The sequence below is a fragment of the Leucoraja erinacea genome, chromosome 9, assembly GCF_028641065.1.
Source record: "Leucoraja erinacea ecotype New England chromosome 9, Leri_hhj_1, whole genome shotgun sequence".
Taxonomy (NCBI): domain Eukaryota; kingdom Metazoa; phylum Chordata; class Chondrichthyes; order Rajiformes; family Rajidae; genus Leucoraja; species Leucoraja erinaceus.
In genome coordinates, this window is record NC_073385.1 from 37,103,206 (window position 1) to 37,130,173 (window position 26,968).

General features: G+C 40.3%; 1 protein-coding gene across 3 annotated transcripts in view; it reads left to right on the plus strand.

The window, feature by feature from the left end:
- The window catches only part of mipol1 (mirror-image polydactyly 1), a 169,127-nt gene that overhangs the window by 127,896 nt on the left and 14,263 nt on the right, over positions 1-26,968 (plus strand). For all 3 annotated transcript variants that reach the window (XM_055640540.1, XM_055640542.1, XM_055640541.1), the window contains one exon: positions 13,291-13,385. In XM_055640540.1, the coding sequence (XP_055496515.1) occupies positions 13,291-13,385 (95 nt within the window). The remainder of the gene's footprint in view (positions 1-13,290; positions 13,386-26,968) is intronic.

The following is a 26,968-nucleotide window of genomic DNA, read 5'->3' on the forward strand; positions in this document are numbered from 1 at the left end:
AGCAATCAGGAGATCCAGTAAGCCTAGGTGAACCCAGCACAAGTGTTCGTCTAAAAGGTCGCCAAGTCTACACTTAGTCTCGCTAATGAACTGGTAACCACATCAGGAAAAGTAGATGACTAGAGGATGATTAGAGGAACCTCTGTCTCAACTGGAAGAACTGTTGAGGTTGCTGGATGGAGGTGAGGGAAGAGGTATAGTAACAGATGCAGGAGAAAGTACCTGGGGAGAGGATGTTTGGGAGGGGTGGCAAGTGAACAAAGGAGTTGCGGAGGGTGCGGTCTTTGACCAACGCAGAAGGAGATGGGGATGGGAGGATTTAACCCAGGTGATGCAGAGGGAACAGTCTCTCCTCATTTCCTGAAGCCAATAACTATCTCCTTCATCTTACTGGTGTTGAAGGAGAGATTGTTGTCTTGACACATTGTTACTAAGTTCCCTATCTCCTTCCTGTACTCCATCTCGTCATTGATCGAGATCGGTCCCACTATTGTGGTGTCACCTGCAAACTTGCAAATGGAGTTAGAGCAGAATTGTAATGTATAGACTCGAGTATATGGGGTCATATTTCATAACAAGAGGATTTCAGTATAGGAGTAAAGAGGTTCTTCTGCAGTTGTATAAGGCTTTGGTGAGGCCACATCTGGAGTATTGTGTACAGTTTTGTCTCCTAATTTGTGGAAGGACATCCTTGTGATTGAGGCAGTGCAGCGTAGGTTCACGAGATTGATACCTGGGATAGCGGGACTGTCATATGAGAAAAGATTGAAAAGACTAGGCTTGTATTCACTGGAGTTTAGAAGGATGAGGGGGATCTTGTAGAAACGTATAAAATTACAAAAGGACTGGACAAGCTAGATGCAGGTAAAATGTCCCCAATGTTGGGTGAGTCCAGAACCAAGGGCCACAGTCTTAGAATAACGGGGAGGTCATTTAAGACCGAGGTGCGAAAACAAAATTTCACCCAGAGAGTTGTGAATTTATGGAATTCCCTGCCACAGAGGGCAGTGGAGGCCAAGTCACTGGATGGATTTAAGAGAGAGTTAGATAGAGCTCTAGGGGCTAGTGGAGTCAAGGAATATGGGGAGAAGGCAGGCATGGGTTATTGATAGGGGATGATCAGCCATGATCACAATGAATGGCGGTGCTGGCTCGAAGGGCCGAATGGCCTCCTCCTGCACCTATTTTCTATGTTTCTATGTCAATAAATATAGTTCTGATATAGGTGTTATACCAATTAACAGTTTCATGATCTCTTATTGTTGCTTTTTACCTGGAACTGTGTAAATGGACACTTGAGCTTTTTTTCAATTTATTTTAGTAACCAGCCAGAATGGTTGAATGCAAAAGTAAATTCACTTGGCATTGAAATGAGTTTAGACTGGATAGGTGTAACCAGCAGGATCTATTTCCTATATTGAGCTTGTGCAAAATAAGAATTCCAAAAACTATTACAGATCGTATTGAGCAGACCTGAAAATATTACGGAATGCCAATTATCATTTCAGAAAAATGAACTTTCATGTTACCTCTTAAGTTTTGTTAAAAATTTAGTTGATTAGAACGGTGCCAAATTTGGTGCCATGTAAATGTTAATGTTGTTTGCTGTTATACTTATGTGTGCCAATGTTCTGGCATATTTGTCATGGAAGAAATATTCTGTGAATTATGGCTTATTTCAAATTGCTGGATTATTTGCAACACTGCACCCTTTCTGTTGTGAGAGACAGAGCCATGCAACACAGAAACATGCCTTTCAGCCCAACCCGTCCATACAAACCAAGATTATCTAAATTAGGGACATTTGCCCACATTTGGCCCCTATCCCACTAAACGTTTCCTATCCATGTACCTGTCTAAATGACTTAAATGTTTTTTTACCTGCCTTAACAATATTCTCTGGCAGCTGGTTCCATACATCCACCACCATCTATGTGAAAAAGCTGCCTCTTGAGGTGCCTATTAACCCTTTCCCCTCTTGTCTCAAACATATGCCCTTTAGTTCTTGATTCCCCCATGAAAAGGTCTTTGTGCATTCACCATATGATTTTATGTACCTCTTTAAAATCACCCCTATATTGCCTGTGCTCCAGGGAATAAAGTCTTAGCTTGCCCAACCTCTCCTAGTACTCAGGCCTTAGAGTTCTGACAGCATCCTCCTAAATCTGCGGTGTACTCTTTCCAGCTTAATGGAATCTTTCCTAATCAGTCCCTTGTTGTCAATCAATCATAAAAATAACAATGGATTTTTAAAAATATGAAATTCATTCAATGCCACATTCTCCCTATGGTTTATTAATATATTATGCAGCTGTTGATTAGAACTATTGTACTTTACCTTTCTCTTACTTTAATGTCAAACTTTAAGTTCAAAATGTTAATTAAACATTATTCGAACATTTGTGTGAGCTAATGGCATATGTGAAAGAACATATGAACCAATGTAGTGCAAACACTTGGTAAATGGTAGTGCTGGTAACAAACCCCTACTGAGCTGGTATTCATCCAAATCCCTTCTTTGGTCATTTGACAATCATATACCCATCAGACGGCAGTGGAGAGAGTCAACAGCTTCAAGTGTGCATATCTCTGAAGATCTATTCTGAGCATGGCACATTGACGCAATCACAAGGAAAGCTAATCATTGCCTCTACTTCCTTGCAAGATTGAGGAGATTCAGTATGTTGACGAATACTCTCTTGAATTTCTACAGGTGTACAGTAGAAAGCACACTGACTAATTGCATGACAGCCTGGTTCGGCAACTCAAACACTCTAGAATGAAGGAGATTACAAAAAAAAATGGGAGACACTGATCAGTCTATCACAGTACAGACCTCCCCAACAACGAATGGATTTATTGGAAACTCTGCCTCAAAAAGGTAGTCAGCATCATCAAAGGTCATGTGATAGGGAAAATTAGGCCATTCGGCCCATCAAGCCTACTCCACCATTCAATCATGACTGATCTATCTCTCCCTCCTAGCCCCATTCTGCCTTCTCCCCATAACCCCTGACACCTGTACTAATCAAGCATCTATCTATCTCTGCCTTAAAAATATCCATTAACTTGGTCTCCACAGCCTTCTGTGGCAAAAAATTCCACAGATTCACCAGCCTCTAACTAAAGAAATTTCTCCTTGTCTTCCTCCAAAAGAACGTCCTTTAATTCTGAGGCTATGACCTCTAGTCCGAGACTCTCCCACTAGTGGAAACATCCTCTCCACATCCACTCTAACCAAGCCTTTCACTATTCGGTAAGTTTCAATGAGGTTCTCCCAAAGACCCACACCACCCCGGCCGTGCTCTCATTTTGCAACTACTATAGGGAAGAGGATACTGGAGCCTGAAAACTGACCACCAGCTTCAAGAATAGCTTCTTACCAGCAACCAGCAGGCTCTTGACACTGCACATCACTAACCTTAGAAACTACGAATGTCTTCGGTTGCATTACGGACTTTAATTTTGCCCTATTATGTCATGAATTTATTGATTTTTTTAAATGACTATATTTAATCTGTGCGAATTGCATTTACAGACCTGTTAGGTTGCAACAAAAAAGAATTTCATTGTTCCATTGCGGAACGTATGACAATTGAACATTCATGACTCTCTTGATCTCCAATAAGTCTGAGCAATAAAGCATTTGTGCTCTGCTCCCCTTAGCATAATCAACATATTTGTCCCATTTTCACATCTTCCCAAAATTAGTTATTCCAACATTAGGTTAAGTAAGCCGCTCACTGTAGAAATATGTGGCCCACATCAATATAGAGTATTTAAAATATGGACTGGGCAAGAGATCAAAATTTCAGCACAATGATCTTGGTAGATTGATAGTTACAAGCAATTACAAATAAATTGAGTTGTGAGGCTACAGAGGAAAATAACGAAAGGTTAGCAAAATGAGCAGCAGATACAAAAGATCACGTTTAGAATTGTGATGTGAGTATTTGAATTTGGAAAATAGGAGGCTAGTCAGGAGACTGTTCGGACTGTCTTGAGATTACAAATACACTGAGAATGCTACATAAAATAATGAAGTCATATCAAATGATTGATCCATTGGTGGTTTTATTTTGCAAAGGCTGGATCAGCATAACCTGAAGAGAAATATGGCTTCATTGACAATTGCCAGATTCCCAAGTTCAACTATACCAGCCACATAGCACATATACACACAGTCAGAAATTCACTTCTGTAGTAATGTTTATTCAGTGCTGCTCAATCGAAGGTTAACTTTTTTCGGTGTGTTTCATTTCATTTTGCAAATTTAAAAAGCAGTTTCCTGGCAATAATTGCTCTTGTATTTGACCTGTTGTTTTATACAAAAGAACATAAGGTTTAAATAGAGCTGCTCTGGGCAGAGATGTCACCAAAGTAATTTCAATTACTTCTAATCTATAATTCAGGCAAGCTTACCAAACAGCTGATCAACCCAGAGTGTATATTTGTTTGTGTATTCTCTGCAACAAAGTGTATAATGCCAATTTGGACGTTGACCTTGGGCCCTTCTAACTTTGCAGTAGTGGAACACAACTGAAGCACTTCAAAACACATTAGTTTGTCATTTATGCAATGTAATGATGACAAGTGCTGGCATTTCTGAAATTAAAGCCACAGATTTCAGGCCACTCTCTGTGATTCTCAAGTTTAAATGGTTTAAATTGGCTTTAATTTTTTCTTTATAGTCTTGCAGTGCTGATCATCAGTTCTATGTGTCCTTCAACATTTTAAAGCAAATTATTTTAACATCAGCTGGTGTGTACCTAAAAAATCTAAGCTGGCAATAAAGACCTTACAGCAGACTTCATTCACACAGGTGTCCTTCAAGATATACTGTGTGTAAAATTCATACTTAAGTACATCATACCTTCAGTAAAATCCACTCGATGTGTTAAATTGATATGTCGGTAAATTTTGATATATGCATGTAAGCAGGCTGCACAAAAAGAAAAATGGGTTGAAATTTCAATATAGTTTTAGAATGACTGAATGCCAATTAGTAAGCATTATTTAACCTACAATTCACCGTTTTGACCTGTTATATATTGGACTGGCACAGAATAAAGAGGCTTCACCCAGCTCACAATGAGCAGGGATGGATGTACCTGAAAAGTAATATTGATAAAGAATATGCCAGAACTAAAATCTTCTGCTTTATTTTATACATTCCGTTCTCTTTCAAAAATCCATTTACTAGATCGGCTGAATGTTTCTCTCTGTTATGTTGTATAATATTTTCAATGTACAATCTTGTTTATTACATTCTGACACAACAAATTGGAGCTTAAACTTCTTGTTTTCTAGCTTTTGAATATTGCAGCTCCTTGTCTAATGTAGCAAGTTCTGGAATAAATAAATAATTTCTGAATCTTTTTGATTTTGAAAACAAAATTTGAGCAAACTTCTCATTTGGATTAAACACAGCAGCTTATAGGAAAGAAATGCATCATCATCAAATGAACCACTGCTGTAGTAGAGTAATAATTGGTTACAAATCAGAAAACAAGATATTTAGCTTGTACTTAAGATCCAATAAATTTAGAATCAACATCATGCTATGATAATTGCCAATCAGTTCATGTTTACAGACGTTGTTTGCAATGTATTGCTTCTGTAAAGTGTTAAACAAGTAGAATTTCTGTATTTATATTCTCTAATATTTACATAGCCTTTTTCAAATTTAATATGGTTTAATAGATTACCATTGTATGGATGATAGATTACACACACAGTTTAGTTTATAACAATCCAGCTTGGATACTGTTGATTCGCTATAGCATGTTAGCCAATTAGAATGCATAGTAACGCCGCAAGCCGAACTGCTGCGGAATGCAGAACTGACTTTAGAGCAAGCAATTCATGCTTGTAGGATGGCTGAGACTGTGGCACCATTGGCTGATTTTTGATAGCGCGAATGCTAATCAACAGTTGAATGTGAATTTGGCTAGTTACTCTCCGCAAAGATTTTGCAATGCGTCCAGCAAAGCTCAGAGCATGCCTAACACAAGGTGCACAAACTGTAACTATTTCCACCCCATGGGCGCCAATTTTGCGTAGCCCATGGGAAAGTATGTCACAATTGCAAAAAGCCCAACCACTTTGCTAATTGTTGTCGATTCAGTGGGAGTACAGCTCAGGTGTAGCTTCGTCCTTGGAGCTGTACTTCCACTGAATCGACGAATCTTCCCACGGGAATGACTCTGATAGCACAGACACTGAGCCTACCGAACTTTCCCTAAACCTGCGCACCCCAGGCAAAGTGACTGATCCTGCTGTGACCATGATAATCAATAACAAACCACTGATCGCCAAAGCCGATACCGGCGCCTGCGTGAACATCATGTCACTCAAAGTGTTCAACAAGATAAGAACCACTGAGCTCATGAAAAAAGACTGCTCCACTCTACATGCTTACAGAGGAGAAATTCTTCACCCACTGGGCAAAGCCGATTTCAAATGTACCATCAATGAACAGGACAAGGACTTGCTATTTTACATCGTTCAGCCAAGTTCTGAAACCCTGCTAGGCATCGATGCATGCCATGACCTGGGTTTGGTCTATTTCGGGCATGCTGTCCACAAACTCTGCTTGACTGAGGAACCAACTAGACAGATGCTATCTAACTACAAAGATTTGTTTGACAACAAACTTGGCAAACTACCTACAACATATAAGATCAGTGTTGACCATACAGTCACCCCTCTCGTACATGCTATGCGTGAGCAAATACACGATGAACTGAAACGTATGGTCTCCATCGGAGTTCTTGCCGAAGTCAGCGAACCCTCTGATTGGATTTCCACCGTGGTTGTCACCACAAAGAAAGACAAAAAGGAGTTGCGCATCTGCATCAATCCTAAAGATTTGAACACCAATCAAACGCCAACACTACCCATTGAGAACCACCGAAGACGTAGCGGCACAAATCGGTAACGCAACGGTTTACTCAGTTCTGGATGCCAAAAACTCGTTTTGGCAAATCCCGTTAGACCGTGCCTCATCGGCGTTAACAACATTCGCAACCTAGTTGAGAAGTTACCGATTCCTACGAATGCCCTTTGGCATCAACTCTGCCAGCGAAGATTTCCAGCGTGCAATGGAACAGCTGTTTGCAGAATTCCCCTGTGCCATCATAGTTGACGACATTTTAGTTTATGGCCGCGATGCCACCGAGCACGATGCCAACCTACGTAAAGTACTAGACCGTGCCAGAGACATTAATTTGAAACTGAACCCACTGAAGTGCAAGATCAGGGTTCCAGAAGTCACTTACGTAGGTCACGTGTTCACCAGCAATGGGCTAAAACCAGATCCGCTGAAGACGGCAGCAATCAACGAGCTGCCAGTACCAACTGACGTCACCAGCCTACAACGTTTTCTAGGCATGGTCAACTACCTGTGAAATTTATCCCTAATCTCAGCGAATTGTCAGCCCCTCTGCGTCAACTAACCCACAAGGACAACACCTGGTCCTGGTACCCAAACCACCAGCGAGCTTTCGAGACTTTATTTATAGAAGAAGAGATGTAGCTATAGCTTGTTAGCCAATTAGAATGCTTAGTAATTATAACCCCCGCCTAATTATAACATTCATAGTGTAAGATCCTACCCACTGTCTACCAGTTAGAGTAGCAGTGTGAATGTATGATGACCTGCTTAGTTATTAATGCCCTGAAGAATAAAGATGCTTGTGATTCAACCTGTGAGAGTCTGCACTCCTTACAGATACCAATGCTAACATTTATAATTGTGATGTTTCTAATAATCAAAACAATTGGCTAATGAACTATGCAAATGGTAGACATCTGTATTGTTACTTTTTAACAACACCACATTGAACACCACCATGATTTTTGTGTTATTTTTCTGATCAGTTTCTAATAACTCTCTTGTTATCTCTATCAAAAAAATAATCCGTATGTCTTTTCATTATAACAACTTCTGCTTATTGGAATCTCAGTGTATCTCTTTTTCCATGGCTTTGGTCAGATCCAAGGTTTACCAAACAAAAATATTTTAACCTAATCAATAATTGTTTGTGTAGAATCACTATTCTAATCTGTACTTTATTCATAAAACATTACTTTCTAGAATGTTATAAACGTCTCCCTACATTTAAAGATATTGAATCTGAATCTCAATATTCTTCAGCTTCATTTGGTGTGTATCACTTCTCCTTTATCATCTTTAAGAAAATGCATATCCCTATGTATCATGCACTAAAAGTCACCAGGCACTGTGCCCAATTTAGTTATCTATGCCAAAGACAACTGTACAGACACAGTCTGGTGTTCAAAGTCAGCTTTAGTCATCAATCATAATGGTTTAGTACAATACGTTGTTAGTTCATCTCAACCACTGGCGTAACTACATAATATGGGAAGTGAGTGTTAATATAGAGTGTACAGTAAGGTGGGGTTAGTGGTAGTACATTACTCTGATTGGTTCACATGCAATAACCAATCTACATATATTTTTGTCACTTAAGATTTAGCAATCCCTTTCTGTCTTCTGCGGATTTTGATAGTGTAACCCTATTTGTCAGGCCAAATGATTTCCTAGGTTTAGATTTATTGTCATGTTTACCGAGGTTGTAGTAAAATACTTTATTTTGTATACGGTCCAATCTGATCAGAATATACTACACATAGATACAATCAGGTCGAACACAAGTACAATAGATAGATCAGTGGGGAAGATAAAGAGTGCAGAATTTAGTTTTCAGCGTTGAAACGCATCAGTTCCATAGGCAGTCCAATATCTGCAATGGGGTAGAGGTGATTCGGAAAATGCCCGGGCTAATGGGAGGGCTGTTCAGAAGCCTGATAACAGAAGGACGAAGCTGTTCCCGGTTCTGGTGGTTTGCAATTTCAAGCTTCTGTATCTTCTGCCCACAGGAGCGGGGAGAAGTAGGAATGAGGTGGGATGTCCTTCATTATGTTGGCAGGTTTTCTAAGGCAGCATGATGTGTACACGTAGTCAATGGTGGAGAGTCTGGTAAAAGGAGGGGAAAAAGGCAGTCAAAAAGCATGGAAACAGGTCCATCAGCCCAACTTGTCCATGCCGATCAAGATGCCCCACAAACTGAACACAATATTCCATATATAACCATATAACCATATAACAATTACAGCACGGAAACAGGCCATCTCGGCCCTACAAGTCCGTGCCGAACAATTTTTTTTTCCCCTTAGTCCCACCTGCCTGCACTCATACCATAACCCTCCATTCCCTTCTCATCCATATGCCTATCCAATTTATTTTTAAATGATACCAATGAACCTGCCTCCACCACTTCCACTGGAAGCTCATTCCACACTGCTACCACTCTCTGAGTAAAGAAGTTCCCCCTCATATTACCCCTAAACTTCTGTTCCTTAATTCTGAAGTCATGTCCTCTTGTTTGAATCTTCCCTATTCTCAAAGGGAAAAGCTTGTCCACATCAACTCGGTCTATCCCTCTCATCATTTTAAAGACCTCTATCAAGTCCCCCCTTAACCTTCTGCACTCCAGAGAATAAAGACCTAACTTATTCACCCTATCTCTGTAACTTAGTTGTTGAAACCCAGGCAACATTCTAGTAAATGTTCAAAATGTGGTCTCACCAATGTCTTGTGTAACTGTAACATAACCTACCAACTTCTACACTCAATTCTCTGACTGATAAAAGCCAATGTGCAACAGGCCTTCATGACTATCTTATCTACCTGTGATGCCTCTTTCAAGGAACTATACATGCACGCATAGATCCCTCTGCTCTACAACACTCCCTAGAGCCTTGCCATTCACTGCATAGTTCCTGCCCGCCTTGCCATTCACTGCATAGTTCCTGCCCTGGTTAGACTTCCCAAAATGCAACATGTTCACATTTCTCTGTATTAACCTCCATCAACCATTCCTCAGCCCATCTGCCCAACTGATCAGGATACGACTGCAATTTTTGAAAACCATCTTCACTATCTACAATACCACCCACTTTAGTGTCATCTGCAAACTTACTAATCATGCCTTGTACGCTCTCATCCAAATTATTGATATGGATGACAAACAGCATTTGGTCCAGCAGTGAACCCTGAGGCACACCACTAGTCACAGGTCCCCAGTCCGAAAAACAACCCTGCACCATAACCCTCTGCTTCCTTCCATGAAGCCAATTTTCTATCATGCGGAACTTGTCAAATGCTTTGCTGAAATCCATATATACGTCTACAGTTCTACCCTCATCAATCTTTTAATGTATATCTTGAAAAACTCCATGATACCAATTTTTGATCCGGTTGGCTATCTCTCCTTGGATATTAGGCAGAGGTGTTCCCAAACAAAGCTGTGATATAACCCAACACTTATGCTTTTTATGGTGCATCTGTAGGTTTCAGAGGTTTGTCTTTATTGGGAAAAGTACTTGCTGGGAAAAATAGGTCCAGGAGTAAAATCCTTATGGGGATGTTTGCTAATGCCTTTGTGGAGTGTATAATCTTGCTTGATGGGGTTGTGGAAAACTAAGTGTAGTTTCAATAAATGAAAATATGCAAAGGTAAGCTTTGGTATATTAATTTAATTACGGAGAAAACATGGCTGCAGAAAAGGAAACAACGTGTTCAATAATACATATTTTTATACTTTAATGAAAGGAGTACAGAAAAAAAGCTGATAAATTAAAGGCAGAGGTAGATATGTAACTACGTTATCAAGGCCATGAAGAGTTGACAAAGATGTGAGGAATAGCAGCTGAACATTCTGGGTTAGTGGGTTATTAGATGGATATAAATGGAAGGAGTGGAATGTTAATATTGTTTTATGGTAATAATTATAACTATGAAGAAGGATGATGTGCACAAGATGTCAACAAATAAGGCCAGATGAGTTGAACAAAAGTACAAAAAAAGGTCCGTCACACTGCATCAGTTGTGCTCTAAGAATCAATTAGCAGCAAATAGAGCAAAAATACAGGCAAATTTCAGAAAAGTGCAAAAATAGCAAGGTAGTGATCATCAGGAATTTCAAAAATCATAACATTAACTGGACAGTGACGATAAAGTGTGGAAGATGCAGCTATGCAATCGATTTTAGAAAACCTTTCTAAATCTGAACATAGCATTTCCAGCAAGAGGATCTGCAATCAGGAGGAGGAGATCACAATTCAGTATGATTTAGCAAAGCGAAGAAAGAAACAAATATAAATCAGAAGTAAAAATAAATTGGTGCAAGGCCAATGTTTTGTCATATTTGTCTATTAAGAAAAGCTAGTAAGAATTCAGGTAAATAAAAGAAAAGGGGAAGTTCCCAAACCAGAGAGATACAGGAGAGGAAAAGACAAAAAGGAAAGTTCTGTCAAATAGCAAGACCTCAGCACTGCACCAAGCTGAGAGGAATATTGAACTGCAAAAAAATTGAAAAAGGAAGATGGCAAAGAAGATGTAGGATAAAAGTATAAAATTGAGAAAAACAATTCCAGATGTGTAGGTAAATACATGAAGATCTGATTACCAAAGCAGTAAACTTTGGTAGTCAGATGAATTATATAGTTAGAAATAAATTATTTGCATCGATCAGCAAGGGGGAAATGACACTGATGTTGGCCTTAAAGAGGAAGAAAGGGATCCAGCATTTTTTAAAGCAGGCAACTAATTCTGATTCAGATATACGATGCTCTATAAAGAAGCAAAGGAATAAATAGTATAATCACCACTATTTTCTAATTCTCTTTGACTACAGGATGGTATAAATGGATAAAGAAAAAGGCTGTGGCAAAAATGATTGAAATAACGAAGGTCACCAAGAGTGACACATTTGATGTTTCTATGGATATTGGCAAAAGGTTTAACCATTTCAGGCAGCTTGATCAGGAAAGTAAAATGCAACGTTTTTAGAAGAGACAGTGGTAAATTGGATTAAAAATTGGTTTAGTGAGGTCACTTAAAACAAAAGTTTTATTAACCAAAAGATGATGTACATTTGAGCTCCGCGGTGCTCAATTCTGGCTTTCTTGCTCTTCGTGTTTTATGTTCATGACTTGGACTTAAAGGTAGGGGCCGTGATCAACACATTTGCTGAAGATACCAGAATTGGTAGTGTAGTTGATAGTGAGGAAAGAAGTTTTAGGGTGCAGAAAGATAGTAATGAACTGGTTGTTGGGTAAAAATGAGGAAGATAGAATTCAATTGGAAGAATCATGAGGAAATGAATTTAAAGAGACAATAGGTTGAGATAACACATGACAAATGGAAGGATGCTAAAAGTATTGAGGAACAAAAGGATCTTAGGGTCAATGTTAACAAATCCCTGAAAGTTAAAACACAGAGTATAGATCAGAGAGTCATGCTGGAACTAAATCAATTGCTAGTTGGGGCCACAGCCAAATACCATGTGCAATTCTTGTTGCCACATTGCAGGAAAACATATTTCAACACATAATATTACAAAATCAGAAATGAGAGTAGGGTATATATCCCATCAAGTTTATTTTGCCATTTAATATTATCTGACTGACAGATTGATCTGATGGCTGACATTAACTCCATTTACCTGCAAGCTCTCCATAACCCTTTATTCTCCTGTGAATCAAATATCTATCACTGTTGTGTTTATTTTTCTTCGAAGTTCTTTCAATAGCCCCATGACCCATATGTTTTATTCTTGCATATCTCAATTCCATTACTTTATTGTTTAAAAGCTGCACTTAGCCAAATGTCCACTAATTATGAGGCGATTATGATCCTGGTAGAGTCCCTGAGAGGTGCTGGGCTGTTTTGCAATCTAATGCAAGACTTAACAAAGAGATTTGTTGATGCTGTAACGTAGTGTGAGCAAATTGGTGCCTCAGTAGCTGCAGTGATCAATTCCAGTAAACTTGCAGATAAAGCTTACAACCAACACACACTGGAATTTATGAAACACAAATGATGATCCAGATTACTGTTTTCTGTGTACTCTTCTAAGAATGGGTATATATTTTTGTTTACTGATTTTTAAGTTGTATGGCTAGGTTTTATTAAAGACTTGTAGATTTGTATTTGAATGCTTAATACCATGCTTTTACTATATTTTCAGCATCATAGGTAAACATTAACAGTGTAGACATGGACCTACTTATTTAAAAAGGACAACATCAATTGGTGCTTGTCCTGTAAACTAAAATGCAAAGATAGCAGTTTATGATACTATATAATATGTAGTACAATAAATGTGTGCAAATCCCTTTAAATTGAAGCGAACAATTAAACAATAAGCAACATTTGTGAATGCATGCCGCCTGAAACTTGATAAATGTTAAATTTTGCAGGATCAGCTATTAACAATGAAGAAAGAAAGAGATTTTGCGTTTCAGCTATGTAAGAAAGAAGCGGAAGAAATTCAGGCACTTAAGCTTTATTACAGGTAAGCTACACTATTTACTTTCAATGGATGAGGAACATTTATCATTTTGTTTCATTTTTAAACATGCGTTTTAGTGACCGATGCAATTAAGCTAATGAAAAATATATTTTGCTGCATTCACTCATTCTTTAGGTTACCATATAACATTAAAATTCATGTCATATTTATTTGATAAATACATGAAGTACAAGCAAGTTCAAATGCTATTTAAAATAAAATGTTAAAAACAGAGGCCCCAACACTGATCCCTGTGAACACCATTGGGCACAGACCTCCAGCTAGAATAACACACTTCCACCATTATACTCTGCCTTCTATGGGCAAGGCAGCTCTGAATCAATCGCCTTTATCACCTCAAAAAACTCAAATCAAGCCCTTCACTAAGCCATACTGACTCTCAAATTAGTACATTATCTTCCAAATGCAATTAAATCCTATCTTTAAGACTTCTCTGCACTGAAAACAATGAAGTGCTATGTAAAAAATCTAACGTTAATCTAGCATAAAGCTTAGCAATGTTACAAAATTTTGAGATTTTAAAAATCATGTCTTTAATTTATCCCATCAGATAAAGCATAAAAGTAACTTTAATTTGACACCTAATTCACTTTCACATCTTCAGTATTAAAAAAGTTATGGCCATTTTCATACTCGGAAATTGGCATCTTGTTCCCTATTGCTTTTTCATTGACTTAACACAAAAGCTGTGATCGAGAACATTTAAAGGCTGATAACTTTCTTAAAATTTAAGAGAACTGAAAGAAAATTTCAGTTATTATAGATTGAAGCATTCTGAAACAAATATGAAACAATCTTACTTAGATGACTTGAAATTAAAGCATATAATTAGTTAGTTACCTAATTGTAGCTAATTACAAAATTAAATTACTAGATCTAAACATCTATCCATTTCTTAAGAATAGATTAATATTTTTAAAGAGCCTAAGTGTCCAAATAACATTCACACAATAATTCAGAATATAACATAATTTTTAAATCTCATTGTCATGGGTTTATAGGCCAAATGGAAGGAATTTAATATTTAATACCTGTAAATTAATGGCCATTTAAATCAGCTTGCGAGTGGGTTTTACTGGAACGGGACCATTTAGAAGGTTCAGATGCGGTGAATTTATACCCCCATATCTGCAGCAAATACACTGACGGTTCTTCGGGGGGAAAAATCACCGTTTCGCAACGTAAAATGTGAATTAAATACATCTTTAGCAATACTTTTATACATAAAAATAAACGACTTTCTTTTACCTGGTCCTGCATAAAATCCGTCCCAGTTGTCGGCATTGACGGCTTCAGAAGCTGCTTTTAAAATCATTCCAGCGATTAACTTGTCGGGTGAATTTTTTTTAAAAACACACAGAACGGCTGTAGGAACGATTCTTTAGCAAAATCTTGCACTCCAACAAATATAATTCAGGACCAGGTCGGGGAAAAAACCCGTTTTAACCCCGCCCCCCCTCAAACGCGCCAAAATCACGCACACGGCCAGTGGCAGAATTACAGCGCCGCTGAAGGTAAGTTTTGTAACATACCTATAAAGCTGCTTTAGGAAAAGTGTTCCTCCTCGTTTGAGTAATAGTAAAATGTGCGCCATATTTTTGTTTTTTCACATCTTCCAATCAAGGATATTTAACTTGAATAATGTTTTTGAAGACTACATGATGAATGAATAAGGCTGCAAGGCTGCATGTATCGTTTTTAATGTATGAAAATACTAGAGTATTTGCATCCTGATAATGTATTACAGATTAAGTTTATGTACTGCTTTCATGTAATGAAATACTCCAAACTACTTCTTTGGGGCCAAGAAGTTTACAAAAAAATTTTAAAGCAGAGATGGAATGTTCAGCAGAGTGGCTCAACTGGCGGAGTCACTGCCTCACAGCGCCAGAACCCCCTGTTGGATCCTAACCATGGGTGCTGTCTGTGTGGAGTTTATCCATTTTCCTTGTAACCGCACAATTTTCCTCCGGTGCTCCAGTTTCCTCCCACATCCCAAAGATGTGTGCGTTTGTATGTTAATTGGCCTCTGTAAATTGCTCCTTATGGGTAGGGAGTGGATGTGAAAGTGTGAACTGATGATCAATGGTTGAAAGACTCAGTGGCCTTAAGGGCCTGATTCCATGTTGTATTTCTAAACTAAACTAATAATAAGCAAAGCTCAATAAGCACATTTTCAGGGTAATTTTCAAATGAAGATGGGAATTAGTTTGACCAAAATATATAGAGGGTAAAATTATTCCGGTTGCTGTCACTATTCTCAGAAAGAGTCATAAAGAACATTATTCTGAAAAATTATCTTAATTTTAATGTACTGAAGCACAGGAATATTGAGAGGAAAGGTGGAGTGTATTGTGGTAGGGTTGCATGAGCAGGGACAGCAAATGATGACAACGTCATTCTGCAGCCCAAGGGTCACTTGCTTTACTGCAGCGGATATATTGAACATTTTTTTGCCAGGTTTACTCCACATATGCAATGTTTTATTTTTTTCTGAGCTCATGAGTATCAGCAGGCATGATGACAATGCATATAAATAAGTGCGATTATGTAAGAGGGCATTACTAATACTCTTACCTCTACCTCATCAACAAATCCCATTCATCCATCTGTTCAGCACATGTTGTAACTCACTCTGTGCCTCCTTCCCTGGTTGCATGTGAAGAAAACATCGAAAGCTAAAAAGGTCCAAAAATGTGTAGGTTGTCCTTCTTGGATATCAACTCGACATCTGTAGAGCTTGTTTTGAAGGAAGCTCTAATATTTCAATGCATAATCATATCTGAAGCACTTTAACTTTCTGCTGACAGAATTCAGTTTCACTTAGTTACATTACATACATCGTTCATGCAGATACATTAATCAGTGTGGCAAAATAGCAACATAAAATAGTACAAACTACCTGACGGTTGTTCTACAGGATCTTCACCCGTCACACATTCTGACTACACGGTAACAAGAATAAAAACAATAGAACAAGTGCTGAAGAAGAGACCTGATCTGAAACAATTACTATATATGTCCTACAGAGATGCTGTCTGACCCGTTGAATTACTCCAGAGCTTTGTGTTCTATGCAAAATTCCAGCATCTGCATTTCCTTATGTCGACAAACACTGGAATCCGTTGACTCTGTGTCACTGTAATAGCATCACTCTGCATTCTATTCCAACATTCCCCTTCTTTGATAATGGTCAGGGATGTCATTGTCAGTTGGGCCTTTACAATAGTGGACCCATTCATGAACCACTTTTAACATACTTTTGATAAGTATCTGTCTATAGACACAAAAAGGAGGAAGAACTCAACGGGTCAAGCAGCATCTCTGGAGAAAAGTAGTAGGTGATGTTTTGGGGTCGGGACCCTTCTTCAGACTGAGAATCGGGAAGAGGGAAACGAGAGATATCAAAACGTACATAGAACAATACAAAGTCAGCAATGAAGGAAAGGTTCCACCTTCTGCTCAGTTCGCCTTCGCCTACGCGATCTCCCGGTTATTAAACATTTTATCTCCCCTTCCCATCCCCACACTGACCTTTCTGTCCTGGGCATCCTCCACTATCAGAGTGACGCCATGTACAAATTGAATGAACAGCACCTCATATTATGCTTGGGCAGCTTACTACCCAGCGCTATGACCTTCAATTTCTCTAATTTCAAGTAACCTTCCCACCCTAGTCGTCCTGCTAGTTCCACTGTACGCATCCTTTTATTCCTTCATTATCAACAAGCAATGGGCCATTATGGGCTCCACCCTTCCTTGCTAATCTGTTGCCAGTCCTGCTTTGTTCTGGCCTTTTATTACCTCGAGTTCCCTCCCTACTTTCAGTCTGAAGAAGGGTCCTAACCCGAAACATCGCTCATCCTTTTTCTCCAAAGATGCTGCAAGACTCGCTGAGTTACTCCAGCATTTTGTGTCTCTCCTTGGTTATATTATTTGTTTTCTCAAGACAGGGTGAAGGATAGATGGGATTAATGGTGGGGAGTTTGGTCTGTGTGATAGACTGTGCCACATCCACATCCTCTGAGGTTTCTTGCAGTCTTGAGCAGAGTGTTGCCAAACCAAGTTTTAATGCATCCGGATAGGCTGCTATCTACAATGCATCTGTAGAAGTTGGTACGAGTTGTTCTGAGGAGGTAGAGGCTTTGGTGTGCTCTCTTGGCTTTAGTTTGGCTGTGTAATTATCGAGATTAAGTCTTCTACCTTTTGGGCATTGCATTTAATTTAAGTGATAATGGAAAAGCCCATTATGTTGCTCCTCATTGGCTGCCACTTCTGGATTTGAAGCTGGCAATAGATCCATTCAGTATGTTGACTGCAAGACTGTCAGTATCCAATCTAATCTATAGTTGTAAGGCTGATTTGTGGAAGCAGCTGTTTGCATGAGGGGATTAATTCAAAGTAGAGATTAATTTATATTAACAGCAGGTGCAATGTGGCCAGTTTGGTCTCAGATGCATTCTGATGTTACAAGCAGCTGTGATGGTGCATAGATACCACATGGCGGAAACTTACACATTTAGTACATTTTAGTCATTTGGATTTCTCTCTGAAAGTCTGATGCAAAGATTTCAGGTACATTGTCAAACAGTATTTATGCAGTGAATGGTAGGGCTCTGAGGAGTGTTGTAGAGCAAAGGAATCTTGGAGTACACGTACATAGTTAGTTGAAAGTGGCATCACAGGTAGATAGGGTGGTCAAAACATTGGAACATTGGCCTTCATTAGTCAGAGCATTGAGTATAGAAGTTGGGAGGTCATGTTGCAGTTGTGTAAGACGTGGCTGAGGCCGCATATATTGTGTCCAATTTTGGGCACCTTAGTATGGGAAAGATATTGTCAAGCTGGAAAGGGTGCAGAGAAAATTTACGAGGATGTTGCCAGGCCTCGAGGGCCTGAGCTATAGGGAGTTGAGCGGGCTAGGACTCTATTCCTTAGAGCTCAGGAAGATGAGGGGTGATCTTATAGAGGTGTATAAAATCATCAGAGGAATAGATCGGGTAGATCGGGTCGATTCCCTTTGTCTGTCTGTCAAGAGACTCTACCTGATCTACCCCCCGGCCCCTCGCCCCCTGGCCCCGGCCCCTCGCCACCCAACCTCGGCCCCTCGCCCCCCTGGCCCCGGATCCGCTCCGCCCCGGCCCCGTGTATGTGCGACAGCCCGTGACAATGCGGCCCACAGGGAGAGACGGGGCGGAGGGAGGCTGACCCAGGGGGAGAGTGGGGGCTGTCCAGAGGGATGTGCTCCTTCAGCCGCTTACATCTTGGTGCTCGGGTTCAGAGCAAACCTTCCCGCTTTCAAATGACTACACCCACAAATATTTATAGCACAAAAAATGACAATTTTGGCAGTTTTTAACAGGTAAGAAGGTACACGTTCCATGTGTTAACAGTGTGTGCCGGAAGCTGCCATGTCCTCCACATGGATTGAGCTGCTCCGTGCGTCACGCCCTTTGACCCAATGACCTTACGTGCAACCCCCCTATAGATAACTGAGTTACATGTTATTGAGGTGCAGATAGATTATGGGAAATTATTTTCATGTGGAGACCTAGAGACATTCGATTCCATGTACAGAATATATGCCGACGCTATTATTTGTTCAGAGAGGTTTTTTTTTAAAGTACTTTTATACACACAGCTTGGTAAAAGGTAAAAACACCTTTGTTGTGAGTAAATATTTGTCAAGCCATTGATTTTAAGAGTGGGGTCAGTTCAATGTGGAATCTTGGTTTTCGTGCAGTGCCATTGATTAGCTATCAGATGAAGAATGTTAATCAGTAACTTTGGGTGTTACTGATCAGTCAAAATGCATTTAGCTCGCTTCAAAGATGATTTAAAACCTAGCTGTTCAAACTGGAATGTGTGATAAAGTTAGAAGGGGCACAGTTATGTTTGAGAACTTTTGATTTAAAGTGAAACCGTTCATAACCTTACCCTTGCCTGCAAAAATTATAGATCAATGTACCACAAAGAAAATATGTAGATGCATAATTAATTTGTTTTGTTTAGATATTGTTCTCATTACCACTGGGTAGTCGCATTACTCATATTTCCATTTAATTCAACAAAATTGCATGACAGCTCTTAATTTTGGATGAAAACTGATTTTGCCTTTGTCTGTAAAATAATTAATCGGGACAGAATAAAACATTTTGAATTAGCATAATTGTTGAGAAGCCAATGTAGGAAATAACAAAATGTATATGTAATTTAAAATCTTAGTGGATGATGATATTAGCAAATACTATACCAACAGTAAAAATAAAGTTGCTAAATTTGTTTTGGAAAATGACTAATGTGTTCATCAAAATAAATTGGGAATATTTATTACATGTAAAGTATTTAAAATATTGAATGCAGTTATATCTAGTGGACCAGGAATGCAAAAAGATTCAATCTAGACAATACTTTGTTTATACTGCATGGTTCTAATTTAAATTCTCCCTTCTAGAGATGTTTGTTATAGAGCTAAACCTCTTGTTAAATTTAAATGTTTTGAGAGTTGTGATGGTAACAGCCATGTTCTTGGTACGTTTAAGTATCTTTTTAGAAATGTTTTAGAAATCCAAAGGATTGTGAGCACATACATCATTTAACTTCACACCAGTCATATTCTGGCATGTCAACAGTGGTCAGAATAAAACTAACTTCTGCAGAGATTTTTCATTCCATAGTCCAAAGGGACCAACTACCATCATTTTATTCCAATACCTTTTCTTTATAATCTTACATTTAGTCTTTACAGATATATGTTAAACATATTCCAACTAGGAAAATAATTTGTTACAGCAACTAAGGTAAAAATCCCCTGAATATTTTATGAATTAGTTGTATACTATTTGGTACTTTCAAAATCAAATGGTTAAATTGTAGTTCTGAGCAATTTGAACTAGGATGGTCTTGCACTTTTGTTTTGGTTCCCTTTCTTTTCACGATTCCTCTGCGTGTGAGTGTAACAGAATGGATCAAATTCTTATGATGTTGGCAGCTACCTGAAAAGCACAATTTAAAGTGGCTGGGCAATGATTCTCAGCAGCCAATTCAAATGTGAGGAGAAAAATCACAAGAGGACTTGCATATGTTTAATGTGAGAGGAACATGATTTAATATGAACCTGAAGGGCAACTTTTTTCACTCGGAGGGCGATAGGTATTTAGAATGAGCTGCCAGAGGAGGTAGTTGAAGCAGGTACTATAACAGCTTTTAAAATACACTAGGACAGGCACATGGATAGGAAAAGTTAGGAGGGATACGAGTCAAATGAGGCATCTTGGTCAGCATGGACGAGTTGGGCTGAAGCCCCTTTTTCCACGCTGTACAATTCTGACTCAATGTGATTGAACTTAGATGTAGAAACATTGGTGTCCAATGTATGCCGCTTCCTACCTTCTGGCTTACCATTGAATTACATTGAATAGTGCATTTTGCTTTGTGTACGCACACCTGTACATGGTACTAACACCATCATCAAGTATGCAGATGATACAACGGTGATTGGCCTCATCAGCAACAACGATGAGTCGGCCTACAGGGAGCAGGTCCAGCACTTAGCAGCAAGGTGCGCTGACAACAACCTGGCCCTTAACTTCAAGAAGACCAAGGAGCTCATTGTAGACTTCAGGAAGTCCAGGGGCGGCACGCACACCCCCATCCACATTAACGGGACGGAGGTGGAACGTGTTTCTAGCTTCAGGTTCCTGGGTGTTAACATCTCTGATGACCTCTCTTGGACCCACAATACCTCAACTCTGATCAAGAAGGCTCACCAGCGTCTCTTCTTCCTGAGGAGACTGAAGAAGGTCCATCTGTCTCCTCACATCCTGGTGAACTTCTACCGCTGCACCATCGAGAGTATCCTTACCAACTGTATCATAGTATGGTATGGCAACTGCTCTGTCTCCGACCGGAAGGCCTTGCAGAGGGTGGTGAAAATTGCCCAACGCATCACCGGTTCCTCGCTCCCCTCCATTGAGTCTGTCCAAAGCAAGCGTTGTCTGCGGAGGGCGCTCAGCATCGTCAAGGACTGCTCTCACCCCAACCATGGACTGTTTACCCTCCTACCATCCGGGAGGCGCTACAGGTCTCTCCGTTGCCGGACCAGCAGGTCCAGGAACAGCTTCTTCCCGGCGGCTGTCACTCTACTCAACAACGTACCTCGGTGACTGCCAATCACCCCCCCCCCCCCGGACACTCCTCCCACAGGAAAAACACTATGTCTGTATATATGCTAATGTAAATATTTATTCAAATCATATGCTATGTCGCTCTTCCAGGGAGATGCTAAATGCATTTCGTTGTCTCTGTACTGTACACTGACAATGACAATTAAAGTTGAATCTGAATCTGAATCTGAGTCTAAGAACATGTGAAATAAAATCAGGAATGGATCATTGAACCCTTTTCTATCATTCAATAAAACAATGGCTGTTCTTTTACACTGTTTTCAAGACTCAAGCGTGTTTAATTGTCTTGTATACCGAGAAACAGAACAATCAAATTCTTACTTGCAGTAGCATAACGGGTCAGTAAAGAAAATACTCATAGATAACATCATAAACAAAAAAAGTTAAATACATTTTAAAAGCCCCAATGAAGTGCAAAATAAACCCTGAAATCCCTCTCTCAATTCAATTTCAATTAAAAAACTTTATTGGCATGATAAAAATACATTGTTATATTGCCAAAGTATAAAAGATGACATACATATTTAAAATGCATCAGTATAAATACAAGTCTACAGTGCATGGATAGATATGTCCCTGTACATAAACTCGCAATAGGCCTATAGCCCTTTATTGATTGCTACACGCTCTTGTAGCTGTAAGCGGTACAACAGAATAGCAAGTTTAGCAATTCAATATTAATTTCTTAGTGTCAGTTAATGTCAATTAGTGTGTGCGTACATATGTGCATGTTGGTCATTCACTGTCTCTCAGGTTATGGCATGCTGTTACGTATTGTGCACCAGGATGTGCCGTATTTCCTTCGCCAAGGATTATTCTTAGTTTTGATGTATCATCTAGTTCTTTCAAATCAGGGGTTGCCACACTGAGTTTGTCAAAGTATGTTTTCCTTGTCTTGTCAATTTTTTTGCATTTTAGGAGGAAGTGCACCTCTGTTTCAATCTCATCTGTCAAACAGTGGCCGCATATTCTGTTTTCTCTTGGTTGCCAGAATCTCTTCTGTCTTCCTTTTTTAACTGCCAAATTGTGGTCACTTAACCTGGATTTGGTGAGGGTCTGTCTCTGCTTTATGCCTCTAACAGTTGAGAGATAGTCTGCCAATTTATAATCTCTTTTTAGGGCACGGTAACATTCTAATCTGCTTTGGTTTTTGGTTTCTTTATCCCAATGTTCCAAATACGTTTCTTTACATTGTCTGATAATTTGGTTCACTCTAACTGGTGATTAGGGATCAGTATTGATCTGAGGCTGGCCAGGATTTAACTGGATAGGGTTTAACTCTGTCTCTCTGCCTCTCTGTCCCTCTCTGTCTCTGTCCCTCTCTGTCTCTGTCCCTCTCTGTCTCCGCTCTGTCTCTGTCTCTCTCCCCCCCCCCTCCCTCTCTTCCCCCTCGCTCTTCCCCCCCTCCTCCCTCTCTTTCCCCCCCCCTCTCTCCTCCTCTCTCCACTCTCTCTCTCTCCCCCCCCACCCCGCCGTTATGTGATCTCCATGAGTCAGGAAGTCCCCGTCACTCAGACCTGAACCGCATAGCGCATTGTGGGACAGGTGAAGATGGGGGCTCCCTATCCTTATTGCCTCCTTGAACCAAACCCTTGATCCTGGCCCGACAGCCTTTTTTCAAAATTTAGCAACTCAAAATGGGGGTGCGACTTCGACGCAGGTGCGTCTTCTTCGCCGGCCTATACGGTATATGCACTGGAAATTGAAGTTATTTACTCTCTTATAACTTTACTGTCCCATCAATGAAGACAGGTTTGTGAAGCTTCATCCTCCCCACCTCTAAAGTCAACAATCAGCTCCTTCGTTTTACTGGCATTGAGAGCAAGGTTAATGTTCTGGCCCCATTCAATCAGATGATCGATATTTCTCCTATACTCTTGACTCATCATTATCTGTAATTCGTCCAACACTGGCGGTGTCATTGGCAAATTAAAACATTTAAAGATGGTATTGGAACTGTGTCCGGCTACATAGTAATGGGCATGGAGTGAGTAGTGCAGGGGACTGAGCATACAGCCTTGAGGTGCTCCTGTGCTGATGTTATCGAGAAGGAGGTGTTGTTGCGGATTCATACCAATGGTGGTCTGTGGCTGAGGAAAACTAGGATCCAATTGCAAAGGGATGCGCAGAGACCCAATTCCTTGAGCTTGGTAACCAGTTTGGTGAGGATGATGATGTTGAATGCCAAGCTGTAATCGATGAACAACCGCCTGACATGTGGTGTTCTTATTTTCCAAGTGGTCCAGAGCAGAGTGGAGAGCCAGCAAGATTGCATTCGTTGTGAAACTATTATGACAGTAGGCAATTTTTAGTGGGTTCAGGTTCTTGCTGAGGTAGGAGTTGATATGCACCATAACCAACATCACCATGGACGTTAGTGCCACCGGTCAGTAGTCATTGAAGCATGTCACCTTACTCATGCCTTTTCCCTCCCATATATATTGATTCTTTCAAAAAACAAAAATCTCCTGACTTCTTGAATACACTCAGCAACTGAGCCTCCACAGCCATCCAGGGTTGTGCATTCCATCCTCTCATCTCTGTGCTGAATGATTGGCCCTTATTTGTTGGTCCAGGAAACTCCAGCCAGGGGAAATGTTATCCCTGCATGTACTATCTCATGCCATGAAAAAAGGGCCTGTATTTCAATGAGATTATGCACCTCTCTTGTAAGATCAAGTAAGTACAGGGCCAGTGTACTTAACCTCACTTCAGTACAACACACTCCCCTCCATCTTTTGCTTCCTGGAAATCAGTCTGGTGAATGTTTGAACTTCCTCAATCCCATGTATATATTCTTTGGTGGGGAGATCATACTTGTGCACGGTATTCCAAGTTTGGTCTCACCAGGGCTCTATGTAATTGCAATCTTTACTCTTGTTCTTAAATCCTCTTGCAATAAAGGCCAACACACTGTTTGCCTTTCTTATTGCTTGTCATACCTGAATATTAACTTTCAGGGATTCGTGTACATAGGTCCCCTTGAACAGCTTTTCAGGCAGTTCCTCATGACTGAGGATGACTTATTTCCACTCTATTTCTATAAATTCTGAGGTGACTAAGGAGACTAATTTGGAAAGCACAGACTCTTCCGCAAATGTCCAGGAGATACTCAATGGGAAGGGCGACTGGATAGTTTGTGAAATTATGTGTTCCTTCATCCGTTTACACAGACCGTTCTGTATTACCTTTACATGGGCACAGCTCTCCATTTAGAGAAATCATGGACAAGGGATGGTCAAAAGCTGGTGGGGATGTTGAATTTTCTCATTGGGGCATTGAGCACATTCTTAAATCATTTCCTCGGCCCACCTACTAATCTCTTCATCTCTTCCCATGACAGAACTTGGAACCGATTGCCTAATTTGAGTCCCATATCTCAGACTTGCAAACAATGTGCTTCATATGGTCATGTGATGGGAACAGAATTAGGCCATTCAGCCCATCACTCCACCATTCTATCATGGCCGATCTTCCTCTCCCTCCTAACCCCATTCTCCTGCCTTCCCTTCAACCCCTGACACCCCTAGTAACCAATTATCTATCTATCTCTGCCTTAAATATATCCACTGACTTTGCCTCCACAGCCTTCTGTGGCAAAGAATTCCACAGATTCATCACTGACTGAAGAAATTCCTCATCTCCTTCCTAAAATCATCATCAACGTTGAAAACAATGGCAAACGCAGTGGTGCTGGTTTCCAACGGGAATGGTGACGGATGCACCACACATCTCTGTCCTCCACTTCCGCCGCAGGAAGTATAGGATTTTGGTGTGTGTGCTTTATCATCATTCCCTACAATGCTATGTACAACAGTGATCGCAACTTCTACTTAAGTGTGGATGGCCGTTGACTCGTTAGAAGCTCATCCGCACTTTGACAGGTCTTGTTTTTGGTCCTGCTGGGGGGTCCACAGCCCCCTCCTCGCCTGGCAAACCAGGTGGGGGAAACGGTTTAGTCGCCGACTATACGACCATGGAGCAGGTAGCATGGGATTACATGGTACCCGTGGTGGGGTGAACTCACCCCGATCTGACCTGAAAGACCTGTTCCTAAAAGAACGCGGTTTAATTATGAGCTTCGACCAGTTTTCTCAACTAGTAGGGCCTCTCTGAAAGGAATGAACCCATGAAGCTCATCAAGTCCATTCCTCCACTTATTATCCTGTAGCCTATTCAATCATATGCTTATTTTCCTGATTCCAATGCCCACATGCACGACAGGTAATTTTCCACTACCCAATTAATCTGACAGTCAGAATGACTTCGGGATATAGGAAAAAAAAATGAGCACCCTGGGAGAAATCCACTTGTTCACAGGAACTGAGGATGTTGACACAGGAGAGAATGCAGACATTTGTTTCTTATTTTCCCATTAGATTTTGTGGAAATAGATACAACCAAACCTGTTGTATGCCTTGCGGTTCTTGACATAGGTACTCCACATCTGACAAGTATACATGAGGAAATGCCCCTGGTGGCAATGTGTAGAGTGCAAGGTTTGAAGCCGTTCTTCAAGTACCCCTTTCCCTAATTGCCAAACGCTGTACTGCCACAAAAAACGGAATGGTGAGTGGCACCCATGTCTGTTTCCAGCAGAACATCGTCACTAATATCTCTTTGCACCAGAGTTTGATCCCCAGTCATCTTGTGTTCCTTTTTCCTTGACTTCCACTTCATAATACAAAGTTCAGAGCATGTAGTGCCAGGGGCCTCGTGAATAGTCCCAACAGTGAAAGATTTGATTGTTCCTCCACTTTCATAACAGAAACTTAGAAACTTGGACATCACATCCCTGAGTGAGGTGCACCTCATGTCCTCCTGTGGCATTAAGCACACCTTCTGTGGGGGCAAGCCAAAAACGAACATCATCCTCCTGGACTGAGTTTTGCATCAAAGATGAGCTAGTCCGGCATCTTAACAAATCCTCCTGTGGAATTATTGAACATTTTCTGATGCTGCGGCTCATTCTAGTATGGAACCATCAACAGACGATGCCAAGTACAACTTTGTCTCTGACCTTGAAAAGTTCCTGGTTCACAGCCCAGCAAGAGACAAACTGATCTTCATGGGAGACATCAGTGTCAGCAAAGTTACAAATCTTTGGCAAGGCATGATCACCAAGGAAACAGTTGGGAAAGCTAACTTCTGTGGAGGTGTTCTCCTGACAGAATGCTTGTAGCAAAGTATGTTTATGACCAAAGCCCTCTTCGATTGGAGAGACACGTACAAGACTTCCTGGCAACACTGGCCCAGACAATGGCACTTATCAGATTCTAATATTGTCCAAGTAATGAACCACAAGGATTTCAGTCTCACTTGCACCAGGCGATTGCACTGATAATGGCTGGATTGATGGATACCATTTCTGCTCTGTCC